Raw genomic sequence first — 24,814 nt, forward strand, 5'->3', positions numbered from 1 at the left:
TGGTTAATCTGTTAGTGCAAGTAGGGGGAATGTTAACACTTCATATTTGTTCAGATTTTACCCCATTCAGTCGGCTAAATATTTATGTTTAATCTCCATTTATGTCACAAACCAGCTCAAGATACAGAAAAGGAAAAAAAGACCATACAGACAACTGAGAAATGAATTTAAGACAAACAGGGCTCAGTGGTGTAAGGTGAGGCCATAAAATCATAAAAAAACAAAAACAAAGCACAGAAAGAACATCAAGCAGAGTCATTAAAAACCATCACAAATTAACCGATATCTTACTAATCTGCAGCACACCATGCTTCCATTTAGGCAAGGTTCACATGGGCTTGTTAAAAAAAGCATTTTTAACTGGGTTACTATTAATCTTTGAGCCATTACAAAGGGAAACTTAGTAAGGTCTTTGTTGGAACATATCAAACATGAAACTCTGACTGCTGCCACACCTCATCTGTGAGTCAGCGACTTCTATCATTGTGATGCGTACAGTGACAGCTGCTGCAAAAGGTCTATGAGCTCTATGATCAGGTTTTAGATGTGCAAATTGACTTTTCCATTGCAGCTTTCTTGCATCATGCTTCTGTGCCAAGTTTATTTCTTTCTTAGACTAAATCATTTCTTTCAACAACTCAGCAATCTTTTTTCTACACACTGGGCTCTGCTCATAGTGAGTGAAACCAACCCTTGTCTATTAGGAGATTTACACATGACGAGGAAAAAATATAACTAAAAGTGGACTCCTTACTTAAGTCCATATACAGCTTCCAAGACTTAATGGGTCCGGCACTTAATCTAAACAACCAAAAGCACTTGCCCTTTTCCTGATGGGTGCTCCAAGTGTTCTTTTCTTGAGGTAAATTTTTTTTAATTTATTTATTTAATGTGTGTGTATGTGGAGCCCTGCCTGTGCCCCTCAACAATAACATTTGACTATTAATCACAATTTTGCTAAATAAAAGGTTCTGGTTTGCATCAGTCACATGACTACCATTAACCAATGCTCACCGTTAATGGCAGAGCGTACTGGTTATGAGCCGGAAATGAGCTCGCAAAGAGCATGCACATTTTTTGCCACCTGGGCGGTGCGCAGTTGTAGTATGATGAGATTCCATATTAGATTCCTGATGAATGTGGGTTGTTGTTATTCAGCCCGGTTCTATCTGCCCCTTTTTAACTGGAGCACCCGCCCCTTCAAACATCTCTGCACAGCCCTGAAAGCAGGGTATACTTTAGGGTGTTGATACAGTGAGCTAGAAAAGCCAATATCACATGAGCATACATTGTCCTTAGGGATGATATCTGCTTCTGATGAAACCAAAATGTCTTTGGTTATTCATAATATCAGTAAACAATAATATCTCCTTACTTGTAGGCGATGAGTGCTGGGAAGCTAGTAACAGACACAGTAGCCAACTGTTCACACTAAATAACAGCCGTCTCAATGGACAGACTAGATGCACTATTAACCAGGTGTCAGGAATTGGACTGGGGCACTGTTACAATGGCAGGTGGAGTGAGGAAGAAAGGATGATGAATCCAGCCCAGGTCAGGATCTTGCTAACACAAGTTTGCACATAAGGACTCAAAAAGGTTAGCCACACAAAAAGAGGAAATGTCAAGCCATCAAGGGCTGTAACAAATAGATGCTCTGTTTTTCCACCACAGCCATTTCTACTTGCTACTTCCCTCCACTCTGTTTAGCAGCTGTGTGATGGGTTTGCACGATGAGTCTGTAGGGATTAGACTCCCAGATAAGGGGGCAAGTAGCCAGTTAATGTGAAATTCCATCAAGCCAAATTCATGCAAATGACCCCAGCTGCAAAGGCTTACAGAACAGCCTTACTCTACACACAAGCAGACACACACTTTGCTTGACAAAGTATGTGCATATGCAATCCTGCACACATGCATGCTCACATGTATTCTTAACAGTAGCCGACACGTTCTTAACGGAACGATAATGGTCTCATCCTTGTGTCTCTCCATTTGCTAATGTCCCATATGTGCTCACTTGCTAGAAATGAGCTCTTCTGCCTGTCTTCATTCTGTTCACTGCACTGCAAATGGCAAATGTGTCCCTTATGTAGAGATATAGCATCTCGCTTAAAGGAAAAGCGTAAACCTCATTCCTATCCTCAGTTTTAGAGCGTTGAAGACAGGACAGAAAGGTTTTGAGCTGCCTTGGAGTTTGAATTTACAAGTGAACTGCACACAGAGTACCAGAGCAGCGTAACAAGACCACAGCAACAAAATAAGCAAATGCTGAATACACAATTTGGATGCAAAAGAAAATCTATTTAAATATTCAATTAATTTGTCCTACTTTATATTTTTTTTGCCCCTTTTCTTCCTTTTCTCCAAGAAATGCAAAACATTGGAGAAGCTGTCTGACAACATTGAAAGTTGTGTTAAATAAAAGCAGACAAGTCTGCCTGAACATCTATGAGAAGCAACTTCTTCCATAACTTCCCCTCTCATCTTTCCACTCGCCATGTTGGATGACGCAGTAATAACGCAGTAAAATCTGGAGATTGTTCTCAAAAGGTTGACAGATTAACATGACATGAAAAAATGACAAATGAATAAGAGGAATCTGTCAGCACGGGAAAATAATTTCACATTATTTGGTTTCAATATGGGAATATATTGAAGAATTTATCAAATATGCCTAAAGTAAGTGGAGAGATACAACTTCCCACCAAGAAAACCTTACTGTGCAAATTATGATCAATGCAATGTCTAATATCTGTTTGATTCACAGTTTGTCTGCATTTATGTAATTGCCTAAGTGGTCTCGAGTGCCTCATGCTGTAAATCTGGACCCTTTGGACCCCGTCTGGAAACATCTAAGTTATGTTTCATAAATGTTTTCTACTTTGCTTTTTTCCACCTTTGTTTCCACATAACCCCCAACCTCAATTTTCTTTTTCCTTCTGCTCTTTATCATACCCCATTTGATATGTGTGTCGTGCTTTGTTTTATCTCCCTCTGGAGAATAAAGACACTGTGGCAGGCCTGCAGACTCCCCATACAGCTGCCATATAAAACCTTGATTCCTCCACCAAAGTACAGACTACAACAGGAAATGGTTAAAGCTTTCATTTTGAAGGCTTTTCTTATCTTTATGTGCTCAAGCTCAACAAAGCGCAATCGTATCTTATTCTATTCTAGTTACAACATGAATGGTCCAGGGCAGCCTCACATTACTTGTCTTGTCAAGAGACTGTTTTCTCATTTTAACAGTCATAGGACACATGGGGGTCATAAAGGTTGGTGCTTAATGTGAACCTGTAATAGCACATGAGCCATATGACACTTTAACAAATCAATAGGTCTCCCAGGACAGACACAAGGACAAAACTATCTGTGAAATGACCTTTGCTAACATCAGGTGATTCTGTTTCAAATGGTTTAATGACACATCATCTTCTGGCACAGGGATTAAATTTAAATGTGTATATACATAAATAATCCCATTATGCTACAATAAGGATCTGCTCTGGTTGACTTTCAGGGTGTTTATGATACAGAAACTATATTTGTAATTCTTTCCTGTAAGCTTTACACACACACACAATCTCATGTCCCCTGGTGTGAATATCACCTAAATAGTCTAGTGAGCAGGGAAGTTTTTAGTGCATGAGGAGAGGGGAAAAAAAAAGCAAATCTTCAGGTGATGCATGTTTGACTTTACTTTCTGCTATCAAAAGTGATCAACTTTCAGAGGAAATGCTGGGTACTATACAGAAGTGAGACACTCCAACAGATAAGAGTTACACCAGGAAAAATGATAGCATGATTGCAGCATTTAAAAAAAAAAAAAATCTTGGAGATAATTTTCAGCAACATTTTTTAAGCTTTAGATAAAGCTCTTCTTTGTAGGTTTTATTTGCCCATCTTTCACATATGGAATAATTAATGAGTCAGAGGTTACATATAGAAGACAGTGTAAATTCCGATAGGTTCATGAATGCAGCGCCATCTGGTGGTGATAGGAAGCACTTTTCCAAGACTAGGTAATTTCGGTTGACAGCGACAAAGGAGAGACATCTGCAAGTAAAGCCCCATCTTTCACTTGTACACAGAAATTATTGAAAATACAAGCTCACATAAAATCAAGAACTTCATCCCACAGACAGTGTGAAACTGAGGAAATGCAATTTTCCATTTAAACTTTAAAACAAGGTCAGTAAAATACAGAAAAGTCAGTTTCATGACATTTTTTGCCATAGGAAGGGACTCGAAATTGGTTCAAAGTTACCCAATACTTCAGAAATGCATGTCTTCGTGTATCCTGGTATGCTTTTCGTGTACATTGCAATAAACAATTACATGGCAGTGGAGGCTATTAAGGCCTGAGCCAAACAAGCTTTCTCACTTTACACACTGGTCAGATTCAAAGGTAAGAGATGTGTTAACTGCAGAAAAACAAAACAAAACAAAGGGCTACTTCTTAACCTCTCTATTAACCGCAACTTAGTGAGTCATGAGCGAATCGGAATAAATCTTAACATAACTATTCCTACAAGCCCCATTTAGATGCCTGCACTGCATAACTTGATTTTGGCACAACAAAAAACAAAACAAACAGGCTCAGTCAAGCTACTTAAATCTCAAGTCTACACTCCTGACCTTCAGACTAATTTCAGTGTCAATTTATTTGCCTTTAGCGTGTACACCTGTAGAACAGGCTATCACACCTCATTAAACCACACTTCAAATATCAACAGTCATATGTTGATACAATATAAGAGAATTTCCTTCACCATGAACAGTTTAACATCACATACAGCATTTGACCTAAGACAATCTGTAACATCTCCCTTTCTCAGTTGCCATCGCCCCCCTTGTCCTTGCTCTTGTCCCGTGGTATGCGGCCCAGGTTAAAAAATTCCAGGTTTGGCCTCATGTCTGTGAGATGGGCGAGCCTGTTAGACATGGCAAAGAAAGCAGCAATGGCGGCTATGTCCCAGGCATCCTCGCGGTCAAAGCCCGCTTCCTCCAGAGATTTAAAGTGCTGCTCTGTGATGGTGTCGCAGCGACACACAGCCATGGCAAAGTCCAGCATGGCACGCTCCCGAGGGGCCAGGTCAGCATTTTCATAGTTCACAATGACCTGGGGAAAACAGAGCACCAATTAGACCTACAAGTGTGTTTTGCTGATTTATGGCAATTAAGAAAAACCAAACAGGAAGGTCACATGCAAACAGCATCTGTATTAGAAAGTAAAAAAGAGATGTGACAGACAGCCTAGTTTTAATTTTGCACATCACATAATGAGTGTATATACAAAATACCTTAAAACACCTTTGTTATAATTACCGGATTTAAGATTATACCTGATCACAAAGTGTGGGGTTCTTTGAGTAGATGCGATGCAGAGCACCGTGGGATACCACACAGTACAGACACCTGTTGTAGATACTGGTTGCCACTACAATCAGCTCACGGTCTGCCTTGGTTAATCTACCTGCAAAACAATTGACATTTATAACTATCGGAAAAATACTGAGTCAAAATTACATTTGCTGCATTTAAGGAAAAGGTGCAAACACTTCTCACAAACCTGTTCAAATAACAATCCAGTCCTGTACTAAAAGACTGAAGTGAACCTGATCTAGCTAAAGTTTTACCAATAAATCAGTACACCTGCTACATCTTAGGCGCAATCTCAACTCTGTTTAGAATTAAAGCCAATCTGCTAGACTCTCAGGCTGTGGTGCATTGTTCAGGACAGATTTTATTTTAGATGTACAGACTTGCAGACAAAAAGGCTAATACAAATATGCCTACACCCGGAAAAGTTAATTTACATTGTAGCAACAAAATAGCCAAACAGTGCAAATGGCAGCGATTGTTAATATTAGTGCTGGAACGAGCCATTTCCCACATTGCATGAAGTTTACGTCCCATCTTGAAGGCTTCTCATTAAAAAGAGAATTTTTAACTTTCTGTGAAAGATAATTTGCTGGCGCTGTCCCATTTCTAAGCTACTGAACATTTCTTTTGGACAAACAGTGACTCAGGTTACACATTACCAAAATGATCTGAAATGAAAATAAACACAACTGAATTTTAAGTCAAGAAAAACAAAACAACCCCTGTTACAGGAATACTCCACAAATATATTGCAGTTGTGATTTCATCATCAATCCCCCGCAGTGCACGCAAGTATGAAAAGAGCTCATTTTACGTATTGCCTAGTATTCATTCATACTAGGCAATATGATGCATTCTTTTTAAAGGTAGCTGCTAAAAATGCATACCAAATCTGCAGCTCTCCTTACTTTTAAAAAGCAAGGCTGGTGCACACAGACAAATAATGGCTTATGGATTCATTGAACCCAGAGTGCTATAGATATCCTGGAATGTGACAGGATTTACATGTGTAGTTTTGCAAGGGTTACAGGTTTTGAATTTTAGAAATGCTTTTCTGAAAGGAACAATTCAACATCCAAATCTAACATCCATCCATCCATCCACACTTTGGCCAATTTAGACTCACCAATTAACCTAACCTCACTAAAGGGTGTCTTTGAAGCCCAAGTGCCCAGAGAGAACATCCAAACGCCACACAGAAGGGCCCTGGACCTCCCTGCTGTGAGGCGACAGTGCTAACCACCACACCACTGTACTGTCTGTCACACACATACACACACACACACACACACACACACACACGACAATAAACTCCAAAGACTTTCTCATCCCTACTGAAACTACTAAAAAAAGCAAGTTGTGTCACCATGGTTCATGTCAGTCTGGGTGTTGTGTTTCTCAATGGGAAGAGTGGGGCCATTACTGAAGTGTGTGCGCACCTTCTGGGGCCTAACGTTTCCCAGAGTTTGTCAATTCCATTGAATCTCAGACAAAAACGCACCTGCTGCTAGAAAAAAAGACATACAGCACACCTGTGTCCTTGTTCATCAGTTCGTTGTAGTATGCAAAGAAGGCTCTGAACTCTGCCGGTCTGTGAGACAGAACTTTGAAGACATTGGGCAAAAATCCTCCCTGTAAGGAAACACAGGTTTAACGGGGAGCAGAATCAAGTTCAGCAGACTTAAAGACCTTGAACGCCTCATATGTAAACCTTTGATTCCACTTCTTCCATAAGCTCCACTATATCATACGGCAGATCTTTCTTGTAAGGAATTGGGTATCGGCTGATCTTCTCTGGTGGAGAGCCACTGGAGGAACATCTGGTACACATCGCTGCTGCCACCTCCCCCTTCCCCCGTAATAAGCAACCTGAACGGAGAGACACCTGCAGGGAGGACAGCGCAGTCACGTAAAACCACCCATAAAGTGCGCTTTCTACAAAGTGGAAAAGTGTGGAACAACTTACAAGCTGTGTCAGATGAGGGCGGAACAGCTTCGAGACGAGGTTACTCGCCATGTCAGTCAGCAGAAACTGGAGGCTGGTGTGAGATTAATCTGATCGTCAGTCAGCTACTGCTGTATCCAGGCGGAGTGGTTTTCAAGGAAGTCAGACTAATCCTTAAGAGGCACAAAGTTAGAGCTAATGTCGCTAAGTTAAGCAGGGATATTTACCTATCCAGCTTTAAGTCGACTTCACAGTGCGTCACATTACACAATAACTGAAGCAGTATTTACCATTAATCAGCTATCGTGTTAGCAAATATCTCGTTTTTGCTTCGTTTATATGTCAGACGTTAACAGTCTCGTGGAAAACAAACCAATCAAAACCCAGTATGGAGGCACGCCTGCTGCACGTCCACACCCTCACGCACTAGTCCTCCTCACCGACAGGGGTCAGTCTGTGACTGGATTGAAAAGGTTAGCCTGATTGCTGTGGGTCGTTTAAATAGTTAATTAAGCGATGCGTAGATAAGGCAGGTAAAATATTTAAATTGTTATTATATTTATTGTTTAACTTAACTTGTGATTATTACATTTAACTTTCGTGTCTATCAAAATTAGAGAAGAAAAGCGATACGCTCCTGAGAGACAGAACTGAGGGTAACAACTTCCCAACATCGACCTCTGACTCGGAAGTGACTTTGTTAGGAACAAACGAGCGGCTGGTTTTCATTCAATACACGAAAAAACATCTTTTAGAAAATATAATAAAACGATTTTTGAGTTGGGACTAAACGTAAACAGACCGAAATGTTTTACCATGTAAGTATTTGTATTGCTCTCTGTATATAATCGCTAACAGCAGTCTGGTTCTGTCGTTGATACAAGTTTGGCTGGCGTGCTTGTAGCTACTGTAGCTTTGTAAAACTTTATCGTATACCCTTAAAAGCTGTTATCACTGTTGCGCTTTTATAGTCGTGTGGAGATGCTACAAGTGTTTTTTCTCTTGTTTTTGAACGGCAGCAGAATAGCTTGAGCAGTGACGTTGTCCACGGCAAGCTAATTTACAAAAGCCTTGTTTTCACAGATTTCTTTGGAGCACGAAATCTTACTACATCCGAGATATTTTGGTCCGAATCTGCTGAACACCGTGAAGCAGAAGCTCTTCACAGAGGTCGAGGGGACCTGCACTGGCAAGTGAGTGACTCTTGTGTTTGACTTAAAAATAGTTTAAAACAAAGGCTAAAAAGAAGCTGAAATTTGACCAGTGGCTTCTGGAAACCTGGGCCACAGATGGAGGTTGTTTTGCAATTTGAATAATTTGTTTAATTCTGTCTTGCAGGCATGGCTTCGTCATTGCCGTTACCACCATTGACAACATCGGTGCTGGCGTAATCCAACCAGGCAGAGGTTTTGTCCTCTATCCAGTCAAATACAAGGCCATTGTCTTCCGTCCGTTTAAAGGAGAAGTTGTGGATGCAGTGGTCACTCAGGTTAACAAGGTGAGGGGCAGGTTTAGAGTCTTAAAACACAGTTTTCATACCATGCTGTAGGAAAGTATTTGCCCCCTCTCTGATTTCTTAGTTTTTTGTTTGTTTGTGTGTTTGTTTGTTTTTTGCATTTTTGATAATCAAAAAAAATTGTATCAGAGAGAGGGTTAATATTTAACTTGAGTAAATACAAAATGCCGTTTTAAATGAATTCCTTTATTAAAGGGGGGGGGCTATCCAAAACCTAGTTGGCCCTGTGTGGAAAATAATTCCTGCTACATTTTAAATCCTATATTAAATATGACTAATCATTTTGGAATTTAATTTTTTTTTTGGAAAGTTGAGTTCAGTTTCACTACCCACACCCAGGGCTGATCACTGTCAAATCTGTTGACTCAAGTACTCACTTAACTTGTTGGGATTTCTATGTTTGTTTGTTTGTTTTTACCTTACAAAATAAAGTGCCTTGAGGCAACTGTGGCACTAGATATATAAAACTGAATTGAATTGAAGTAGGACTGGTCTGACAAAGTGATGTAGGCTAAAAGATCTCAAAAAGCAACACACTAAAGAAACTCAAGAACAGATGAGAAACAAAGTCATTGACACACGTGAGTCTGGGAAGGGTTACAAAGCCATTTCTAAGGTTTTGGGACTCCACTGAACAACAGTGAGAGCGTTTAACTACAAATGGAAAAATGCATTCAGCTGTCTGTGCATTGAGGCTCTCTGTGACTTGGGTTATGCAGTAGGACAATGAGTCAAAACAAGTACACCTCTGGATGGTTAAAAAACTAAAATGAAAGTTTTGGAGTGGCATAGTGAAAGTCTGGACTTAAATCAGATTGATATGCTTTGGCATCACCTTAAACAGGCCATTCATGATTGAAAACCCTCTAATGTGGCTAAATTCAAAATAATTCCGGAAAGAGAATTGGGCCAAAATTCCTCCAAAGCGATGTAAAACATTGCAAATGCAATAGTGGCACGAAAAGTTACTTTTTTACACCATGTATTCCATCCATCCTATAAGATGTAGAAATATAAAAAAAATTGTACTTCTGAATTTTCTGAATCATTTTAACAGCCAAACTGTTAAACTAAATGTGTCCAGTTTTAAGAAGGAAGTCATGAATTGCTGAAAAAGAATAGTGTTCTGTCTTCCTTTTGAAATGTTTCTAAATATGTCTGTAATTCTTACAGGTCGGATTGTTCACAGAAATAGGTCCCATGTCCTGCTTCATCTCTCGCCACGTGAGTCAGCAAGATATTTACAATTGTGTTTAATTAGTTGTCATTTAGTGCACTTTGCAGTATTTATGTTGTTTGTAATTCAATCTCATGATACATTTCTTTTGCAGTCGATCCCCATAGAAATGGACTTTGACCCCAATTCTAATCCACCCTGTTATAAGACAGTTGATGAGGTATTGTTTCATTGTTAAGTTGAAACAATAATTGTGTTACAGAAACATGTATTAAAATACATTTCTCTTCTTTGCCTTTATTGGCTTTTAAAATAAAGTTAAAGTTATCATTATTATGTGTTTAAAAAAAAAGTTTTCAGCAAACTCAGACATGTGTTCACATTATAGTGAAGATAAAGGTTAAAACACAAGTGTCAGTTTTGCATTTAAGGATGTTTCTTCCTCTTATTTTTAAGGACATTGTAATCCAGCAAGATGATGAGATCCGGCTGAAGATTGTGGGAACCAGAGTGGATAAGAATGACATTGTAAGTGTTTGTTCTTATTTTTTGAAAAACTTCTTCACCCCAAGTTTGTTACTCTTCTTTAGTTAAGTACTTCATATAAACTTAAGCCGGAGTTAATTTCCTATAAATATAAAAGATGTTCATAGTTACAGGCTCTGAAAAGTTAAGGCAGTGCAGAAGTGCCTTACACCTAGTTTTGGTCACAGGATTGATTGTGCCACAACCAACTCATAGTTTATGACTGGGTTGTGGCTCTTCTCCTGAATTATATGTCTCACCTCAACATCAGTGCTGGTGTAGAAACGGGAAAAATCGAAACACAAAGCAAAGCGATCGCTGAGTTTTCTCCAGAAAGTTTTGCTTTTTTCCAACTCTTCCAGCATCTCCCTCTCTGTAATTGGGGAATCTCTGAGCTCCTGCACTAATATATTATTAAAATGGTGGTAAGGACTGACCTGCTTTTACCCTTGTGTCTTCAACCTGGGCTGCACAGGCTATGCCATGTGTGCCAGGTTACAAAAATCACACCTGGTTTATCAGGGCCAGTGTAGTGTGTAGTTGATGGCACTATTGCGCCTTTTTGTGTATGTATTTCATTACAGACAAGCATACCAACTGCATGTTGCAGGATGTGGATAACGCTGTGTGTTGGTTGAATGCCGATTGGTTGACAAGTGGGCCAAAATGGGGAAGAGAGCGACCACAGAGTTCTCCACGAATAGGAGAAGTGTGGAAAAAAACCCTCAAAATGTCAAAGATTAAAAAGTACAGCATTAAAAGTACAGACTGTAGCTGCAGTGGACACTTTTTCATTGTCTCTAGAACTCTGTTTCACTTCCTCTCGTATGTTAATTTGGTCCAACTGGCTGATCAACATCGCAGGCAAGAGTTGCCCATAGACGGGTTGCACCACCCACTTTGTACTCTGTCCCCATCAACAGCAGACATTCTTTGCCAGTCGATGTGCTGTCTGCAAACTGCCAGTGCGCTACAACTGTCTTTGTTCAGGGCATACTTATTAAAGTGTATGGTTCAACAGTCAGATCACTTGTCACATCCAGTTTACAGACGCCAAGACGGTAACAGTGAAAAATCTCAGCTCAACAAATCAATGTGGGATGCCATTGTGCCTTCATCAATCTTTTAAACTATATTAAAACAAAGTTTTCCTTGTTTTTCAGTTTGCCATTGGATCTCTCATGGATGATTATCTGGGTAAGTTATTAGACCACAGTACATTGTCAGATGGGTCATAGATCTGCTTTTTTGTTGTTGTTGGTTTAGTTTGGTTATGATTATTTGCACATAAAAACAACAAGAACAAACAAAAATAATGGTGTATGTTGTTTTTTTTTTTTTTTTTTTAAACTTACCATCTGTATTTTGTTTCAGGTCTTGTGAGCTGATTTTCTTCTGAGGAGCAAGAAACAGTGGGACTTTATTGCGTTGTATCTCAGTTTGTCTGTCTTAATTACTATTAAGACAGACAAATTACTATTTTTCTTCTGTTCTGGTATGGAGATGGGGGCCAAGCCCTATAGGCACATCATGTTATTATGCTGTACAGCCTACATTTTTTTTTTTAATGGAAATGTTGTAAGAGTGTTAACAAATTTACTTAAAAATTGCTAACGAATAGAAGTATCCATATTAGTAGTGTTTGTTATTTTGAATGCTCATCATTCCTACATATTTTTTGCTTTTGCTGTAATAAAATATTTAATTTGTTCTTACATCCTTGTGTCAGTGTATGTTTATCTCCCTGTGTTAGCTACAAATGCTATTTGTGAAGGTACTAAGTTTTTAAGTCATGTTTGGATGTTTTGAAATGTGACCAGGCAGCTTTATCCATGCCGTTCAGAAGAATTGTGAACGCGGATATTTCAAGAACGCGCACGTCATTTGGCCGTAAATACGTCAGTGAAGCGCGCCGTCGTTCTTTCTTTCTCTCGTCCTGAAGATGGCGGCAGGGGTGAGTAAGATGGAGAGATGGCCAGCTATAGTGCTTACTTTTAGGTTTCCTGCTGCAATCCGCTAAAAATCAGATGCATCTGCCCTCTTACTGAGTAGCTTTTCACACAGACATTGCTTTCGGAGTGTTTTCTAGCTTTTATAGGGGATATTTGTAAACAATACCATTCAGTATTCCTCCTAACACAGGTTAGCTGTTGCTAACGATGCATTGTAAGTGGAAGACTCCGCTCTCTTAGCTCAGGGTTGTGCCACGTTACCTTACCTATTCATCACTTTGAAAACCTCCTCCTCACATCATACGCTTTTTTCCCCTCTTTTTTTTTTTTTTTTTACCTGAGGGTATCGCTACAGCTCAGTTTATTTAGTCTCAATTCTGCCGTATATTTAAATTTATTCTCCGAAGTTAAGCGACTCGGTGTTAAGGAACAGCTTATTTGTCAAGAGAGCGTTTTAAGCCACGTGAAAAGAATTTATTTATTTTAGATAACTGATTAACAGAAATGCGGTATTCCGTGCAAGTCAGCATGTATTTCAGCTTCATCATGCTCCATAGCCTAATCAGCCAGATTTTAATTGGTCCACCCTTTTAATTTGGATGGGATCCTTTTATTTGTGACACTAAAACAAATTAAATGCTGCCTCTTAACGGGTTTGATAGATTGCTTACCAATTTTATCCAAGTTTACATGCCTTAAGTAGAATTAGAAAACCGACAGAAGCCTGTTCAGGACTCAGTATATACATTAGTAAAACACCAGGCTATTTCCTGAAAGTCATTCATAGGCCAATCAAATGGTTAGACATCCAGCTTGAAAAGGTGTGGTGCATATATATGCAGTTTGCTTTTAAAAACAGTTGTCTTCTGTCCTTTCAGACTCTGTACACGTACCCAGAGAACTGGCGGGCCTTTAAGGCCCAGATTGCAGCCCAGTACAGTGGTGCTCGCCTCAAAGTTGCCACGAGTGCCCCTGCCTTCACCTTCGGGCAGACGAACCGTACTCCTGCCTTCCTCAACAACTTCCCTCTGGGCAAGGTAAGTACAGCTGGTTTAATCAATTCAATGTATCAATTCCCTTAAATATGCATTTTTGCTTTGCTTTTAGAGCCTCTCTTTTTTTCCTTCCCACACGAATAAGGTTGACTCGTTATTTGTCAAATGCAACTTATGAGCTGGGATTTAACCAGTTTGACAACACACCCTTTTATGTTTCGTAGCTAACAGATCTGCACATGCACCGCTTTGTTCTCTGACTTAAAAACACATTGAATGTGTTCAAATGAGTAGTTGTGTCATTTGTAGGTACCTGCCTACCAGGGAGATGACGGCTTCTGTCTGTTTGAGAGTAATGCCATTGCTCACTACTGTAAGTCTCACATTTAATAATAATTAAGTGGCTTGAATTCTACACTCTTGTTTTAGAAAATTGCTCAGGGATGCAGTTAATTCGGTCTAGAATTTGTGATGGGATACAGCACTCAATCAGCAAAACATTTAAATTCACAGGACATTTCTTGACTCAAGGGTTTATCATCATATAGATGGGTCAGACCACATTACTAGTTATATCTATACAGTTTTACCTCTAGTGTATTAAGAAAATCTTAAAATGCTGAAGTTGTACTATAATTTTTTTTAAAAATCAGAACGACTGTGAAACCATAACAGCAACTTTCCTTTTTAAAATCTTGTGTGCTTAGTGAGCAATGATACCCTACGCGGTTCCACTCCTCAGGCGGCAGCCCAAGTGCTGCAGTGGGTGAGCTTCGCTGACTCAGAGATCATCCCTCCTGCCAGCGCATGGGTCTTCCCCACTCTGGGAATCATGCAGTTCAACAAGCAGGTATACAGCTCAGTGTTTCTTAGTTGAAACAATGGCTTCCTAGAGGACTGCACCCTGTTGTTGCACCTTGGTACTGGAAAATAAGATTTACAGTCATTTTTCTTTCTTTTTCTTCCACTGTCCAGGCCACCGAGCAGGCCAAGGAGGATGTGAAAAAGTTCCTTGCTGTGCTGAACCAACACCTGAACACCCGTACCTTCCTTGTGGGAGAGAGGGTCACCCTTGCAGACATCACCGTGGCCTGCTCCATGCTCTGGCTCTACAAACAGGTTTGTCACAGACGGCTGCACCTTGCGGTACCTTGGAGCCTAATGGCAATACTTCATCTCTGTAATGAAATTTGGGGAGGAAGTTGCACCAGAAGCCATTAACACCTCACTGTTCCCTGTAGGTCCTGGAGCCTTCTTTCCGTCAGCCCTATCCCAATGTGACCCGCTGGTTTGTCACCTGTGTCAACCAGCCACAGTTCAAGGCTGTCCTGGGAGAGGTCAAGCTGTGTGAAAAGATGGCCCAGTTTGACGGTGAGTCACCAGCAGTTAGATCAGAAGGCATACATGTTAGACAGTATGAACTCGTAGCCTAAGTGTCTGAAATGTTTAAAAGCAAAAGTCCACACCATTGTTGTTTAAATGATAGTTGGAAAAGCTGCATTCACTGCTAATATTTGAGTTATTTGCACAATTGGATTCTTCAAAAATAATAGTAATACTGTATCACTTTGACAACTGAATTTTGTGGGTAATTATCTTCCAATCACCTCGCTGGTGAGGGATCTCAGAGTAGAACCCAATCTAAGAATCTAGTATTACACCCGATCGTGCTGCCAAGTTTAAGGTGCACAATGGAGTCGGGCCATACTTCACACTGCCCCCCCCCCAAGCATTGTCTTTGAGGCTATTTGAAGTTAAGAAAAAAAAAAAAAGTTTGCATATCTGATTTAATTCACGCCAATACTAACACAGCTAAAATCAGCCATTGTTGGGCAAATGATTTGAGGGCAGGCTCCTTCCCAACAGATACAAAACCAAAGACGGAACATGACTTTCACTGCTTTGTTCTTCCAGCCAAGAAATTTGCTGAGATGCAGCCCAAGAAAGAGACTCCTTCTAAGAAAGAGAAGGGAGGAAAGGAGGCTGGCAAGCCCCAGGAGAAGAAAGAGAAGAAGAAGGAAGAGAAAAAGGAAGAGAAGAAGCCTGATCCTGAAGAGGAAATGGATGACTGTGATGCTGTTTTGGCTGCAGAGCCTAAAGCCAAGGACCCCTTTGCACACCTGCCAAAGAGGTAGAGAGATCTTTTTTCTTTTGTGTATACATTTCATCATTCAGAATTTGTTTCGCTGTAAGCTCACACCTTGTATGGTAATTAAAAATCTATAATGTGGAGTCAATCTGCAAGTGTTGGGTGTGACCCTTTACCCCAGTAGTTTTCCCTAAAGGCTTCTCTGCCTTTAAGAGTGTTAATCAGTTGGTGAAGGCCTATTTCTCTATTGTGCATCTGTAGCAGTCTTTGGCATATTGATCATTTAAAACTCGTTATGTGGTTTCACATGTTGAGTTTTGACATTCCTATGCTGTGGAAAGATGGTCCCCTATCATTTGGCAAGACTGTGCCCATTTAATGGCACCAAGTCTTAATCTAACAGGGGAAAATAAAATCAAGACCACATTCATCCCAGTCATCTCTGAATTCAGTGAGTAAAAGGCTGGTTCATGCTGTGGCCACAAACAGAATGTAACTTTGAGATGCATAGTTGCCCTTCAAGGTTGACTGTATATCTGTGTGTCAGCTGGCTTGGGTCTGATTAAATTTTTTTTTTTTTGGGGGGGGGGGGTTGACTGTGCAGACTTGTCTGCAGAGAAATTTACATTACAATTTGCAAACTATGCGTATACCCCAGGCAGTGGACTTGGAGAAGTATAAAAGGAACGACTACTTGGTCACGTCGTCTCCAGCTGTCCATGTCTGCAACAGAATATAATCAAGGCTTTATGGTATTTAAAGATTCTCTTTGAAGTAAAGATGGTGGAGTCATGTGGGTATTTATAAACTCGGGTTATTGTCAGTGGCAAATCCTGGCTTTAAACGTCCTTTTATAGTCCTGTAGGACCCACAAAATGGTTGTAGGCATTCAGTAACTGTTCCTACATTAATTTTTTTCCAGTGATCTCAATCTAATTTCTGCACCTTGTTCTCTTCACCTTGCATGTACACGGATCACATAACTCGTGTCATTTCCTTTTTTCATTTTAGCGCATTTGTTATGGATGAGTTCAAGAGAAAGTATTCCAACGAGGACACCTTGACCGTAGCCATTCCCCACTTCTGGGAGCACTTTGACCGTGAGGGCTACTCAATCTGGCACAGCCAGTACAAATATCCCGAGGAGCTCACACTTACCTTCAAGAGCTGCAACCTTATCACAGGTGAGACTCAGCAGCAGCCATTTTATATAACACCTTTGGTCTCATTAGTATCTAAAGTTACTTTATTATTATGGTTGTTTATTGGTTGGAAAGCAAACGCAGAAAAGGCTTTATTTTCTTCCCTGGTCTTACATCTTTCTTTGCTACTTCATGTGCTGGCATGAATTTCCTCCATCTGTTTAGGTTTGCTCCTATGGCCCAGGAACAAGTTGGGATCAGAGGCAGTCGTGTGCATATGGGAATTTTTCTGAAAGTCTGTAGACTTCTAAGACGGCTCTCATGTAGCCTTAAAGAGGGGATTAGAGGAGACAGTGCTGGGACTTGCTACACAGGACAGATCATTTTAAATGCATCTTAACTTGTGTTCTTGTTGACTGCAGTGGGTACTGCTGGTTTTCTCAGTCCTGGTGTAGATTTAGGTTTTAGTCTCATTTAAATCATTTGGACTGATTCTGGGTTGGAATTAGGGCTGCCACGATTTGTCGACTAGTCACGATTACGTCGACTATCAAAATCGTCGACGACTGATTTAATAGTCGACGTGTCGTTTGAAGCTTTGTAAGATCGCAAAAGATGCAGGAATAATAGCAGGATTTAAGAGTGTAATAACGGACTGAAACAGAAGATGGCAGCACAGCATGTACAAGGATGCCAGCTGCCGTTAAACCCCGAAGAAGAAGAAGCAGCTGTGTCCCAGAATTCATAGCGCGGCCCAGCTTAGTTTCCAACAATGGCGGTAGCTAGTTAGTTTTAATATTACTCTTATTATTCTTTCTGGGTCACAAAATAAACGTTTAACATATTTTCAGGCGAGAATGTAGCTGTGTAAACCTCAAATATCGGCTCAGTTTATCAGGACACCACATATTTTCAAAAGCGCTCCGACGTTTTCGGAGACGTCTGTTACCCACTAGCTCGATAGCTAGCCGGGGGCTAGGTCACTAGCGCCGTGAGAACACCGGACTCCCGGCAAATTGTTTTCAAACCCACCGCCGTCTTTCGCGACTCAGGTTAAATATATATGAGTCACTTAGATAAATTAAAAATGTTGTTGTTTGGCTTTTTTTATTTTTATTTTTTTATTTTATTTTATTTGTTCCTGAGTAAATCGGTTTGGCTGAGATTAAAGTTATAGTTTTTACACAGCTGAATAAACGTCAAGCAGACAGCTGATTATCAGAAGTGTGAGATGCTGGAGAATATACTCCAGTGTCCTGTTATATTTTAGATAGCAAGGAGTTTATTAAACTTTACCGAAACAATCTGCAAATTTCATTAAAATTGAATAAACTATCATCTTGTCTTTATTTTTAGTTAGCACCTTAAAAGCTTAAAGCTGTAAGCTAATGATAGTTATATAAGAGCAGATGCTGCTGGTGCAATAAGCTGTAGTTTTACGTCCAGTGGATGATGATCTGATTAGTCGACTAATCGCATAAATAATCGGTGACTAGTCGACTATCAAAATAATCGTTTGTGGCAGCCCTAGTTGGAATTTAATCCTGCAGTTTTTCAGGAAAGCTGATTACACCAGTTTTCAAAGAATGTGTAAATTGGGACAAACGGGCTTGGCACTGCTAAAACCATGATTTGTTTTTTAAAAATAAGTGTTAAGTACCTTTTTGTCAAATGTTAAATTGGTCATCTTCAGGTCTTCAGTGACGTTCTTGTAAGGAGTTTGGACATGTTTGAATCAACTTCAGAAACGGGTCTGTACTACAATTAGGAGAAAAGCAATTATTCCCCTGTCATTGGGCAAGGCAGTGTCCTGTCATGACACACAGTCTTAATCAGACGGGGGAAGAGAAACTGCAAGCCATATTCATCCCAGTCATCTCTGTTTTAAGTGAGTTTAAGGCTGGTTCATGCTGTGGTCACATTAAACAGGATCAGAATTGCCCCACAGGCAATTTGTTTTTTTGTTTTTGTTCTACATGTAGAGAGACAGAAGTTCCTTTAGATATGGATCAAATGGAAGATGTCCATGACGTGTTGATAAAAATCAAAATGTCTCAAATCTCTGATTGTACCTCACAGGTATGTTCCAGCGCCTGGACAAACTCAGAAAGAATGCCTTTGCCAGTGTCATCTTGTTCGGCACCAACAACGACAGCAGCATCTCTGGCATCTGGGTCTTCAGAGGCCAGGAACTGGCCTTCACTGTAAGTATTAGATTTTAAACGTGCTTTGATCAATGTTCTGATTTGATAATATCCCCAGTGTTTCTCACATTGATTTGGGCATTTCCTCATGTGTCGAGGTGAAGTGCATGGATTGCAGCTCTGTTAGGATTAACGTTCCAGTCAGTGTTTTTAAATTACCCCTGTTTTTGGGCAAGGCAGTGTCCCATTATGACACGCAGTCTTAATCTAACGGGGGAAGAGAAACTCAAGACCATATTCATCCCAGTCATCTCTGGTTAAGTGAGTAAAAGGCTGGTTCATGCTGTGGCCACAAACCGTATTGCAGTTTAAGACAATTGTCCTTGAATAAAGACAGATTTAGTTGTGCAGGTATTTGTTGGTTACTGACCTAAGCTGACTTTTGAACTCTGTGGATTGTCATGTCTATTTTAGGCAGCAAAACATTGCTTTTGTGCAGTGGACATGTGCACACACTAAACATTACATTTAAATTTCAAACTATAATTATTGATACTGCTGTATTTAGGCTGTTGTCACAGAAAACCACTCTGTTGTATACAGTTGTTGTGAAAATGGAAAAAAAACATTTGAGGAATGTTGAGATCTGGCATTCATATAAAGTGTCCCGTAGCCTACATGGTCTGCATTTGAATGCATTCTGTTATGGTTCACCTATCGCCTTGATAGGTAGGATGGAATGTGTCATCTAAAATCGGATAGTGATGTTGATGATATATTTTTGGATTAAAAGCTGAGGGTAATTAACTTGAATTCAATTTGTGACTTTCCTTCCCAGCTCTCTGAAGATTGGCAGATTGACTACGAATCATATGACTGGCGCAAGCTGGATCCAAACAGTGAAGAGTGCAAAACCATGGTAAAAGAGTACTTTGCCTGGGAGGGAGACTTCAAGCATGTGGGTAAAGCCTTCAACCAGGGCAAGATCTTCAAGTGAGAGGACACTGATAGTCAACAAAAGCACTCTGCGCTTCTGCTCTCCAACACTTAAAACCAATGGACATTGAGCCACACATGCTTACTTACCTGCAGGAATGACAGTATTTGAAGACAAGAATGAAGTTTCTCTGTGGCCTTCAAAGTGGTTTTCTGGTTGTTTGACGTGCGAAATAAAGCATTTCCCTCAATGCTATCTCTCTTTGATGTCCATTGTGTGTGAATTCAATCTGAATGTATTTCTGTTAAGTTTTGTTTTGAGAATAAGCAAACAAATATTTGGGTTTTCTTAACTTCATGCGTACCAAAAACAGAAAATGACCTTGCAGTCTATGGTACAACAGTGCCCACACATGCTAATAGGCAGTGGTTAGGTTTTGAAACATGCAATGAAAAATTCAACCAGAAGAGGTCAGTAAAATACTGCATTTTGGCTTTATCCAGTTACTTAACCTTGGGCTCAGCAGGCATCTTGTGATGCACTTCTGCAGCTGATTTTGTGACTCATCAGGATTAATGTCTAGCTGTCTTGGAACATGTATAGGGCGTTTTTAAATTTCTAACTCTTGCAAACCATATGTGGGTTTACTATACAAATGGTAAGCCAACTTAAAACTAGATTCTTCAAGTCCCTGTAGAGGGCAGGCAAAGACTTAACATTGAAGGCACATCTGGTAGAGAAAATGGCTGGGCTGAGCTCTGTGGTTTGAGAATATGGGAATGTTGTCTGCCTTAAACTATGGGTTCTTGTTTTGAAGTAGTCTGTGCTCCCCTAAGGAGATGACTGAAACAAATCTTTATAAGGAACTCCTCTTGGATACACGAGGGCAAGGGCCATTCACATAAAATCTGTGCTTTGTTAATCATGTTTATGCCATGAAAACAAAACACTAAACTTGATAAGCATCAATAAAATGTGTTTCAGTTTTGGAGTTGACAGTGGTTGAAAAGGCACATGGACTCCAAAGTAAAACAATTCTTTAAGACTTAGAAGTTCAGAGCAGATTTTCACATTAAACTTTAACTTGTTTAAAGCTCCAAATGTGCATGTAAATATGTAGTCTGTAAGTGGAAAATTATTTTTTTATTTTTGACAATGATAAGTGTGCGTGCAGGGCTGATATAAAAATGTAGAGAGAGCCACACCCCAGTCCAATGCTGAAATACCATGTTTCAGAACCTACTTCTGCAAGTTGGTATTGCTAGAGTAAAAAAAGAGGAAAAGAAAGCAGGGATAACCATAATCCACAGTTTCCTGTGTGGTACATCAATTTACTTGTTTTTTTAACATCTGCCTGAATGCCCAACTCAAAGCTAAACTCTTTCTTTTGTAATGGCAGATGCTTTGAATAAATTTTGTCTGTTGGCGCTGAACTGTGAGCACAAAGCTTTTGTCTTCATCGGACACACCCAACCATATGAAAGTTTGTTGAACACACTTGATCATTTGTTGTTGAAATTTCCCCACACCTGCTGCCCGGCGTTTCTTTGTTTGTCGCAGCATTGTCTGTTACAAGTGGTTGCAGGTGAAACGGTGCACCTGGACGAGCCCGTGTAATGAATGCAGATTATTCAGGCACATATTGATTTAACTTCCCTTTAATATCAAACATGTGACACATTTAGTACGCTTGACTGTGGTTTGATCACTGAAGTGTTGCGCATTAAACTTTATAACTTCTCGGGTGGATGCAGGGGCTTTCTTTCTGACGCACTCATCCACACACTCATGGGAGATGCACAGGAGAGGACTCTCATCTCAGAGTGAGTCAGATGTGTGATTTTTTTCCTACTTGCTAAGCGTGATTCAAGATCATTTTGGCGCAACCATCTTCCACCATGGTGTGGAATCAGGGAAGCCATTTTAGTTTGTTCTGTAGTCTCATGGAAATCAGAAAATGGAAATGTTCCCACAACAGCCAAGCACCCAAGTCCTTGAACACATGACTCACTCATCCTGTGGATCACGGTGGAAGAGGGCTGTAACTTGAGCAAATAACTTTGACTTCACTCGCACCACAGCGGCAGTTACAAAAGTGCTGAAGGATAACCCTTTGATTGCTGAAGGAGTGGCGTTACCAAAGCTGTTTTGTAAGTCAAATATGAAATGACTCTGAGCAGAACCCATGCAGTTTTAATCGTTTTGAGGCAAGCTTCCTGCCAGATGGAGGCAGCATCAAGTCCACACAATATGCTGTGCCTGCTTTGTATTTAGAAGCCTCAGAGTTAAAAAACCAAACTGAAGCAAGCCACGAGAACAATGAGCTGTCTTATGCCAAAGAGCAACATTTTCTCTTCCAGTCCTGCCAACCTTCCTCCCCCTGGTCTTTATTTCTTACTTGGCCACACACTCACTACTTTTTCCTTCCTCTACTGATCCTCGTTTTCTGGACATTTTTTTTCTCTCTCTTCTGTGTGCTCGCATGAGGAGGGGTGGGGATTCTTGAAAGCAGTTGGATCAGCGAGGAGCCCTGTAAGGGAGGAACACAGAGAGCTGATGTATTGTTTCACCACACAAGGTCCCTGTGTGGCTGTCAGCTCGCAGTAGGAGCTCTGGGCATGGTATGCATGTGCTGAGCATCTGGTGTTGCGAGACACACATCTGGAAAAGGGTTAGGTAGTCAGTGGAGGGCTTGGAACAGCAAGGTGAAGCAATCTGACACAGTTTTCATGAAAGGAAAGCTACCACTGACGTTCCTGTTGTGTGGGTTAAGCATGTCTATGGATTATGAGTGTGTAGATTTTGTGTCTTTAAGTTATCGTTAAAGGCCTTACATGTGTCTATTTTACACAAATCTGGACATATTTACAGCTCTGCTTATTGTCACAGGCCAGCTGGCCAAAACAAGAGCACATCACTCTTGTCACAGTTGGAGGGACATCTCTGGGCGGATAGAAACAACACTCAGCCACCACATAATCCCACCCTTAGACTTTTATGGGGTTTCCCTACACTCTAGTATGTTGCTGGGTTTTAAATTCCTCTAACACACTCACACGCACACACACACTAAATTTGAGCAATAAAAATGAGGTCAGGAAGATGGATTCTTAGTCAGCACCCAGCGCGACTTCAAGTCAAATGTCCTCTATTTTTGAGGCAGGGCCAAGAATGAAAATATGAAGTTTAAAGACTGCAACACATTACAGATAGTTACACATGCATATATACATGCTGTATATCATATTATATCCTCTTAGATTAGAAATGTGACCTTGAGATCTTCTGTTTGGTGATAGGGTCTTTTCATGGCTTTAGTGCAGTCAAAGTGTGCGAGCTGCACATTTCTCTGCAGCTCTATAGCTCTAAAACGCAGCCCTAGAATGGAATGAGGGAGGTCAAAGGTGAGTATGTTGAGGGGAAATAGCTAAAGGAGGCAGGGAAAGAAAAGATTAGATCTTTTGCAGTAGTGACGAAGCACTTCGGACAACATAACACGAAACATCCGCTGCAAGTACCAGCTTTAAGTTGAAGCAGTTATTGTCATCCGTGAAGAGATTATTAATAAGTTGTTTGTTGGTGAGTTTGTGTTGCCCTGCAACAGAGTTTGTCGGTGTGAAAGTAGAGAAGAAAGTGCGTGACACAAGTCAAGAGAGAGGTATGGAGAGAAAACAGTCAGCCCCTGCACTTTTGGACATGAAACCCCAGAGTTGCTTCTGTCTCATGTTACCAGAATCTGGAGGTGGGGCGTGTTGTCAAACTAAGCCAAACTACAATAATGCACTGCCATGACTACTAAGGCAGAAATATTGCATGTTGGAAAAACATTCAAAATAAATAAAAATGTGTTCTCTTTAATAAACCTTTATAGTTGGTTCGCTACCCTACAAGGCTAGAGGACGGTGCATTAGGAAATATTACTTTCAAATGTTAGTCATAATAGCTCCACAGTTGTGGTTTGGGTGTGTACTCAACGTTCAGTGTTTAAAATAGCCCTAGGCTATCTTCACACGAAAAAACAAATGTGCGTTGCTAGAAATGTATTTTTTGCAGAACTAAAAACAGGTACCACTGTTGTCTCACTTCAGTTCAAAACGTTCTGTTAAGAAAGAAGCCGTTTAGACTTGTATTAGCAGAGGGGTACCCCCCACTTCACTCATCTGTTCTTCATGTACTGACTTGCTGGCCGTTTACATTATACTCATGTGAGTGAGCGCATCAACATTTTTAGCTATGACTGGAATGTGCAGCTTGGGATCATATCTGCCTGCACAACGGATGGAAGTGGAGTGAGAGATCAATAGCTGAAAACAGTTGATAGTGAATAGCTGTGAGACTCTGTGAAGAAAATGATCACAGTAATCTAATCAGATTCACAAAGGTGTGCATCAGTAATGTGTCAGATCACTTGCTTAATTTTCTGGGGGCAATGCATTACAACACTTGAACAACATAAATTTACCGGAGGTTTCCAGGAACTTATTAAGCCTGCTGTAGGGTGGTGACAACAAGACCAAACGTGCGGAAGGCGTTCCAAGCATCGGGCTGTTTAGATGACTCTTCTGTGCAGACAAAAAGGTCTGTTCAGGCTGAAATAGAAAGACAAGACGGGAGGGGGATAATCATCTTCTTTAAAAACTGTTATAATACTTTGTGTAAAAAAGTGGGGCAGAGTTCCTTACTACATAACAAACTGCTTTTTGGGCATGTGATATTTATCCATACACACACACAGGGCATTGCTATGGAAACATCCCTGCAAGTACCTGCCCCCTTGCTTATTATGTTGCTATAGTAGCCATCCCAGAATAGTCTTTTTTTTTTTTTTTTTGACTCACTCCCTCGTGTTTGTGACTCATAGCTTGCAGTGGAAACCACAACTCGATCTGTCTCTTATTCCCCTTTTTTCCTGACATTCTCTTCTCTACCAAAGGAACAGCTTGCCATTCTGAGTCATCAGCATGTGCTCGTGTGTGCCCTGTAAGTCAGCGTGTGCATGCGAGA

At 40.4% G+C, this 24,814-nt stretch overlaps 3 protein-coding genes across 3 annotated transcripts; 2 read left to right on the forward strand and 1 right to left on the reverse strand.

Moving 5' to 3' along the window:
• Nucleotides 1-4,150: 4,150 nt before the first annotated feature.
• LOC113006681 (uncharacterized) lies at nucleotides 4,151-7,782 on the reverse strand. The gene is made up of 5 exons (XM_026142784.1): nucleotides 7,355-7,782; nucleotides 7,100-7,273; nucleotides 6,921-7,020; nucleotides 5,349-5,479; nucleotides 4,151-5,125 (listed from the first exon to the last, which is right to left on the reverse strand). The coding sequence occupies exons 1-5, from the start codon at nucleotides 7,403-7,405 to the stop codon at nucleotides 4,838-4,840; spliced, it is 744 nt and encodes a 247-aa protein (XP_025998569.1). The 5' UTR covers nucleotides 7,406-7,782; the 3' UTR covers nucleotides 4,151-4,837.
• Nucleotides 7,783-7,813: 31 nt separating this feature from the next.
• Nucleotides 7,814-12,236, forward strand: polr2g (RNA polymerase II subunit G). The gene is made up of 9 exons (XM_026142794.1): nucleotides 7,814-7,866; nucleotides 7,951-8,151; nucleotides 8,417-8,526; nucleotides 8,672-8,831; nucleotides 10,023-10,073; nucleotides 10,181-10,246; nucleotides 10,483-10,554; nucleotides 11,715-11,748; nucleotides 11,926-12,236. Exons 2-9 carry the CDS (start codon nucleotides 8,140-8,142, stop codon nucleotides 11,937-11,939), a joined length of 519 nt encoding a protein of 172 aa, XP_025998579.1. The 5' UTR covers nucleotides 7,814-7,866; nucleotides 7,951-8,139; the 3' UTR covers nucleotides 11,940-12,236.
• Nucleotides 12,237-12,424: 188 nt separating this feature from the next.
• Nucleotides 12,425-20,065, forward strand: eef1g (eukaryotic translation elongation factor 1 gamma). Its single transcript, XM_026142776.1, has 10 exons — nucleotides 12,425-12,505; nucleotides 13,382-13,540; nucleotides 13,808-13,871; nucleotides 14,206-14,348; nucleotides 14,474-14,617; nucleotides 14,740-14,869; nucleotides 15,413-15,629; nucleotides 16,599-16,771; nucleotides 18,809-18,933; nucleotides 19,712-20,065. The coding sequence occupies exons 1-10, from the start codon at nucleotides 12,494-12,496 to the stop codon at nucleotides 19,868-19,870; spliced, it is 1,326 nt and encodes a 441-aa protein (XP_025998561.1). The 5' UTR covers nucleotides 12,425-12,493; the 3' UTR covers nucleotides 19,871-20,065.
• The last annotated feature ends 4,749 nt before the right edge of the window (nucleotides 20,066-24,814 follow it).

Source organism: Astatotilapia calliptera, chromosome 2, assembly GCF_900246225.1.
Source record: "Astatotilapia calliptera chromosome 2, fAstCal1.2, whole genome shotgun sequence".
Classification (NCBI taxonomy): Eukaryota; Metazoa; Chordata; class Actinopteri; order Cichliformes; family Cichlidae; genus Astatotilapia; species Astatotilapia calliptera.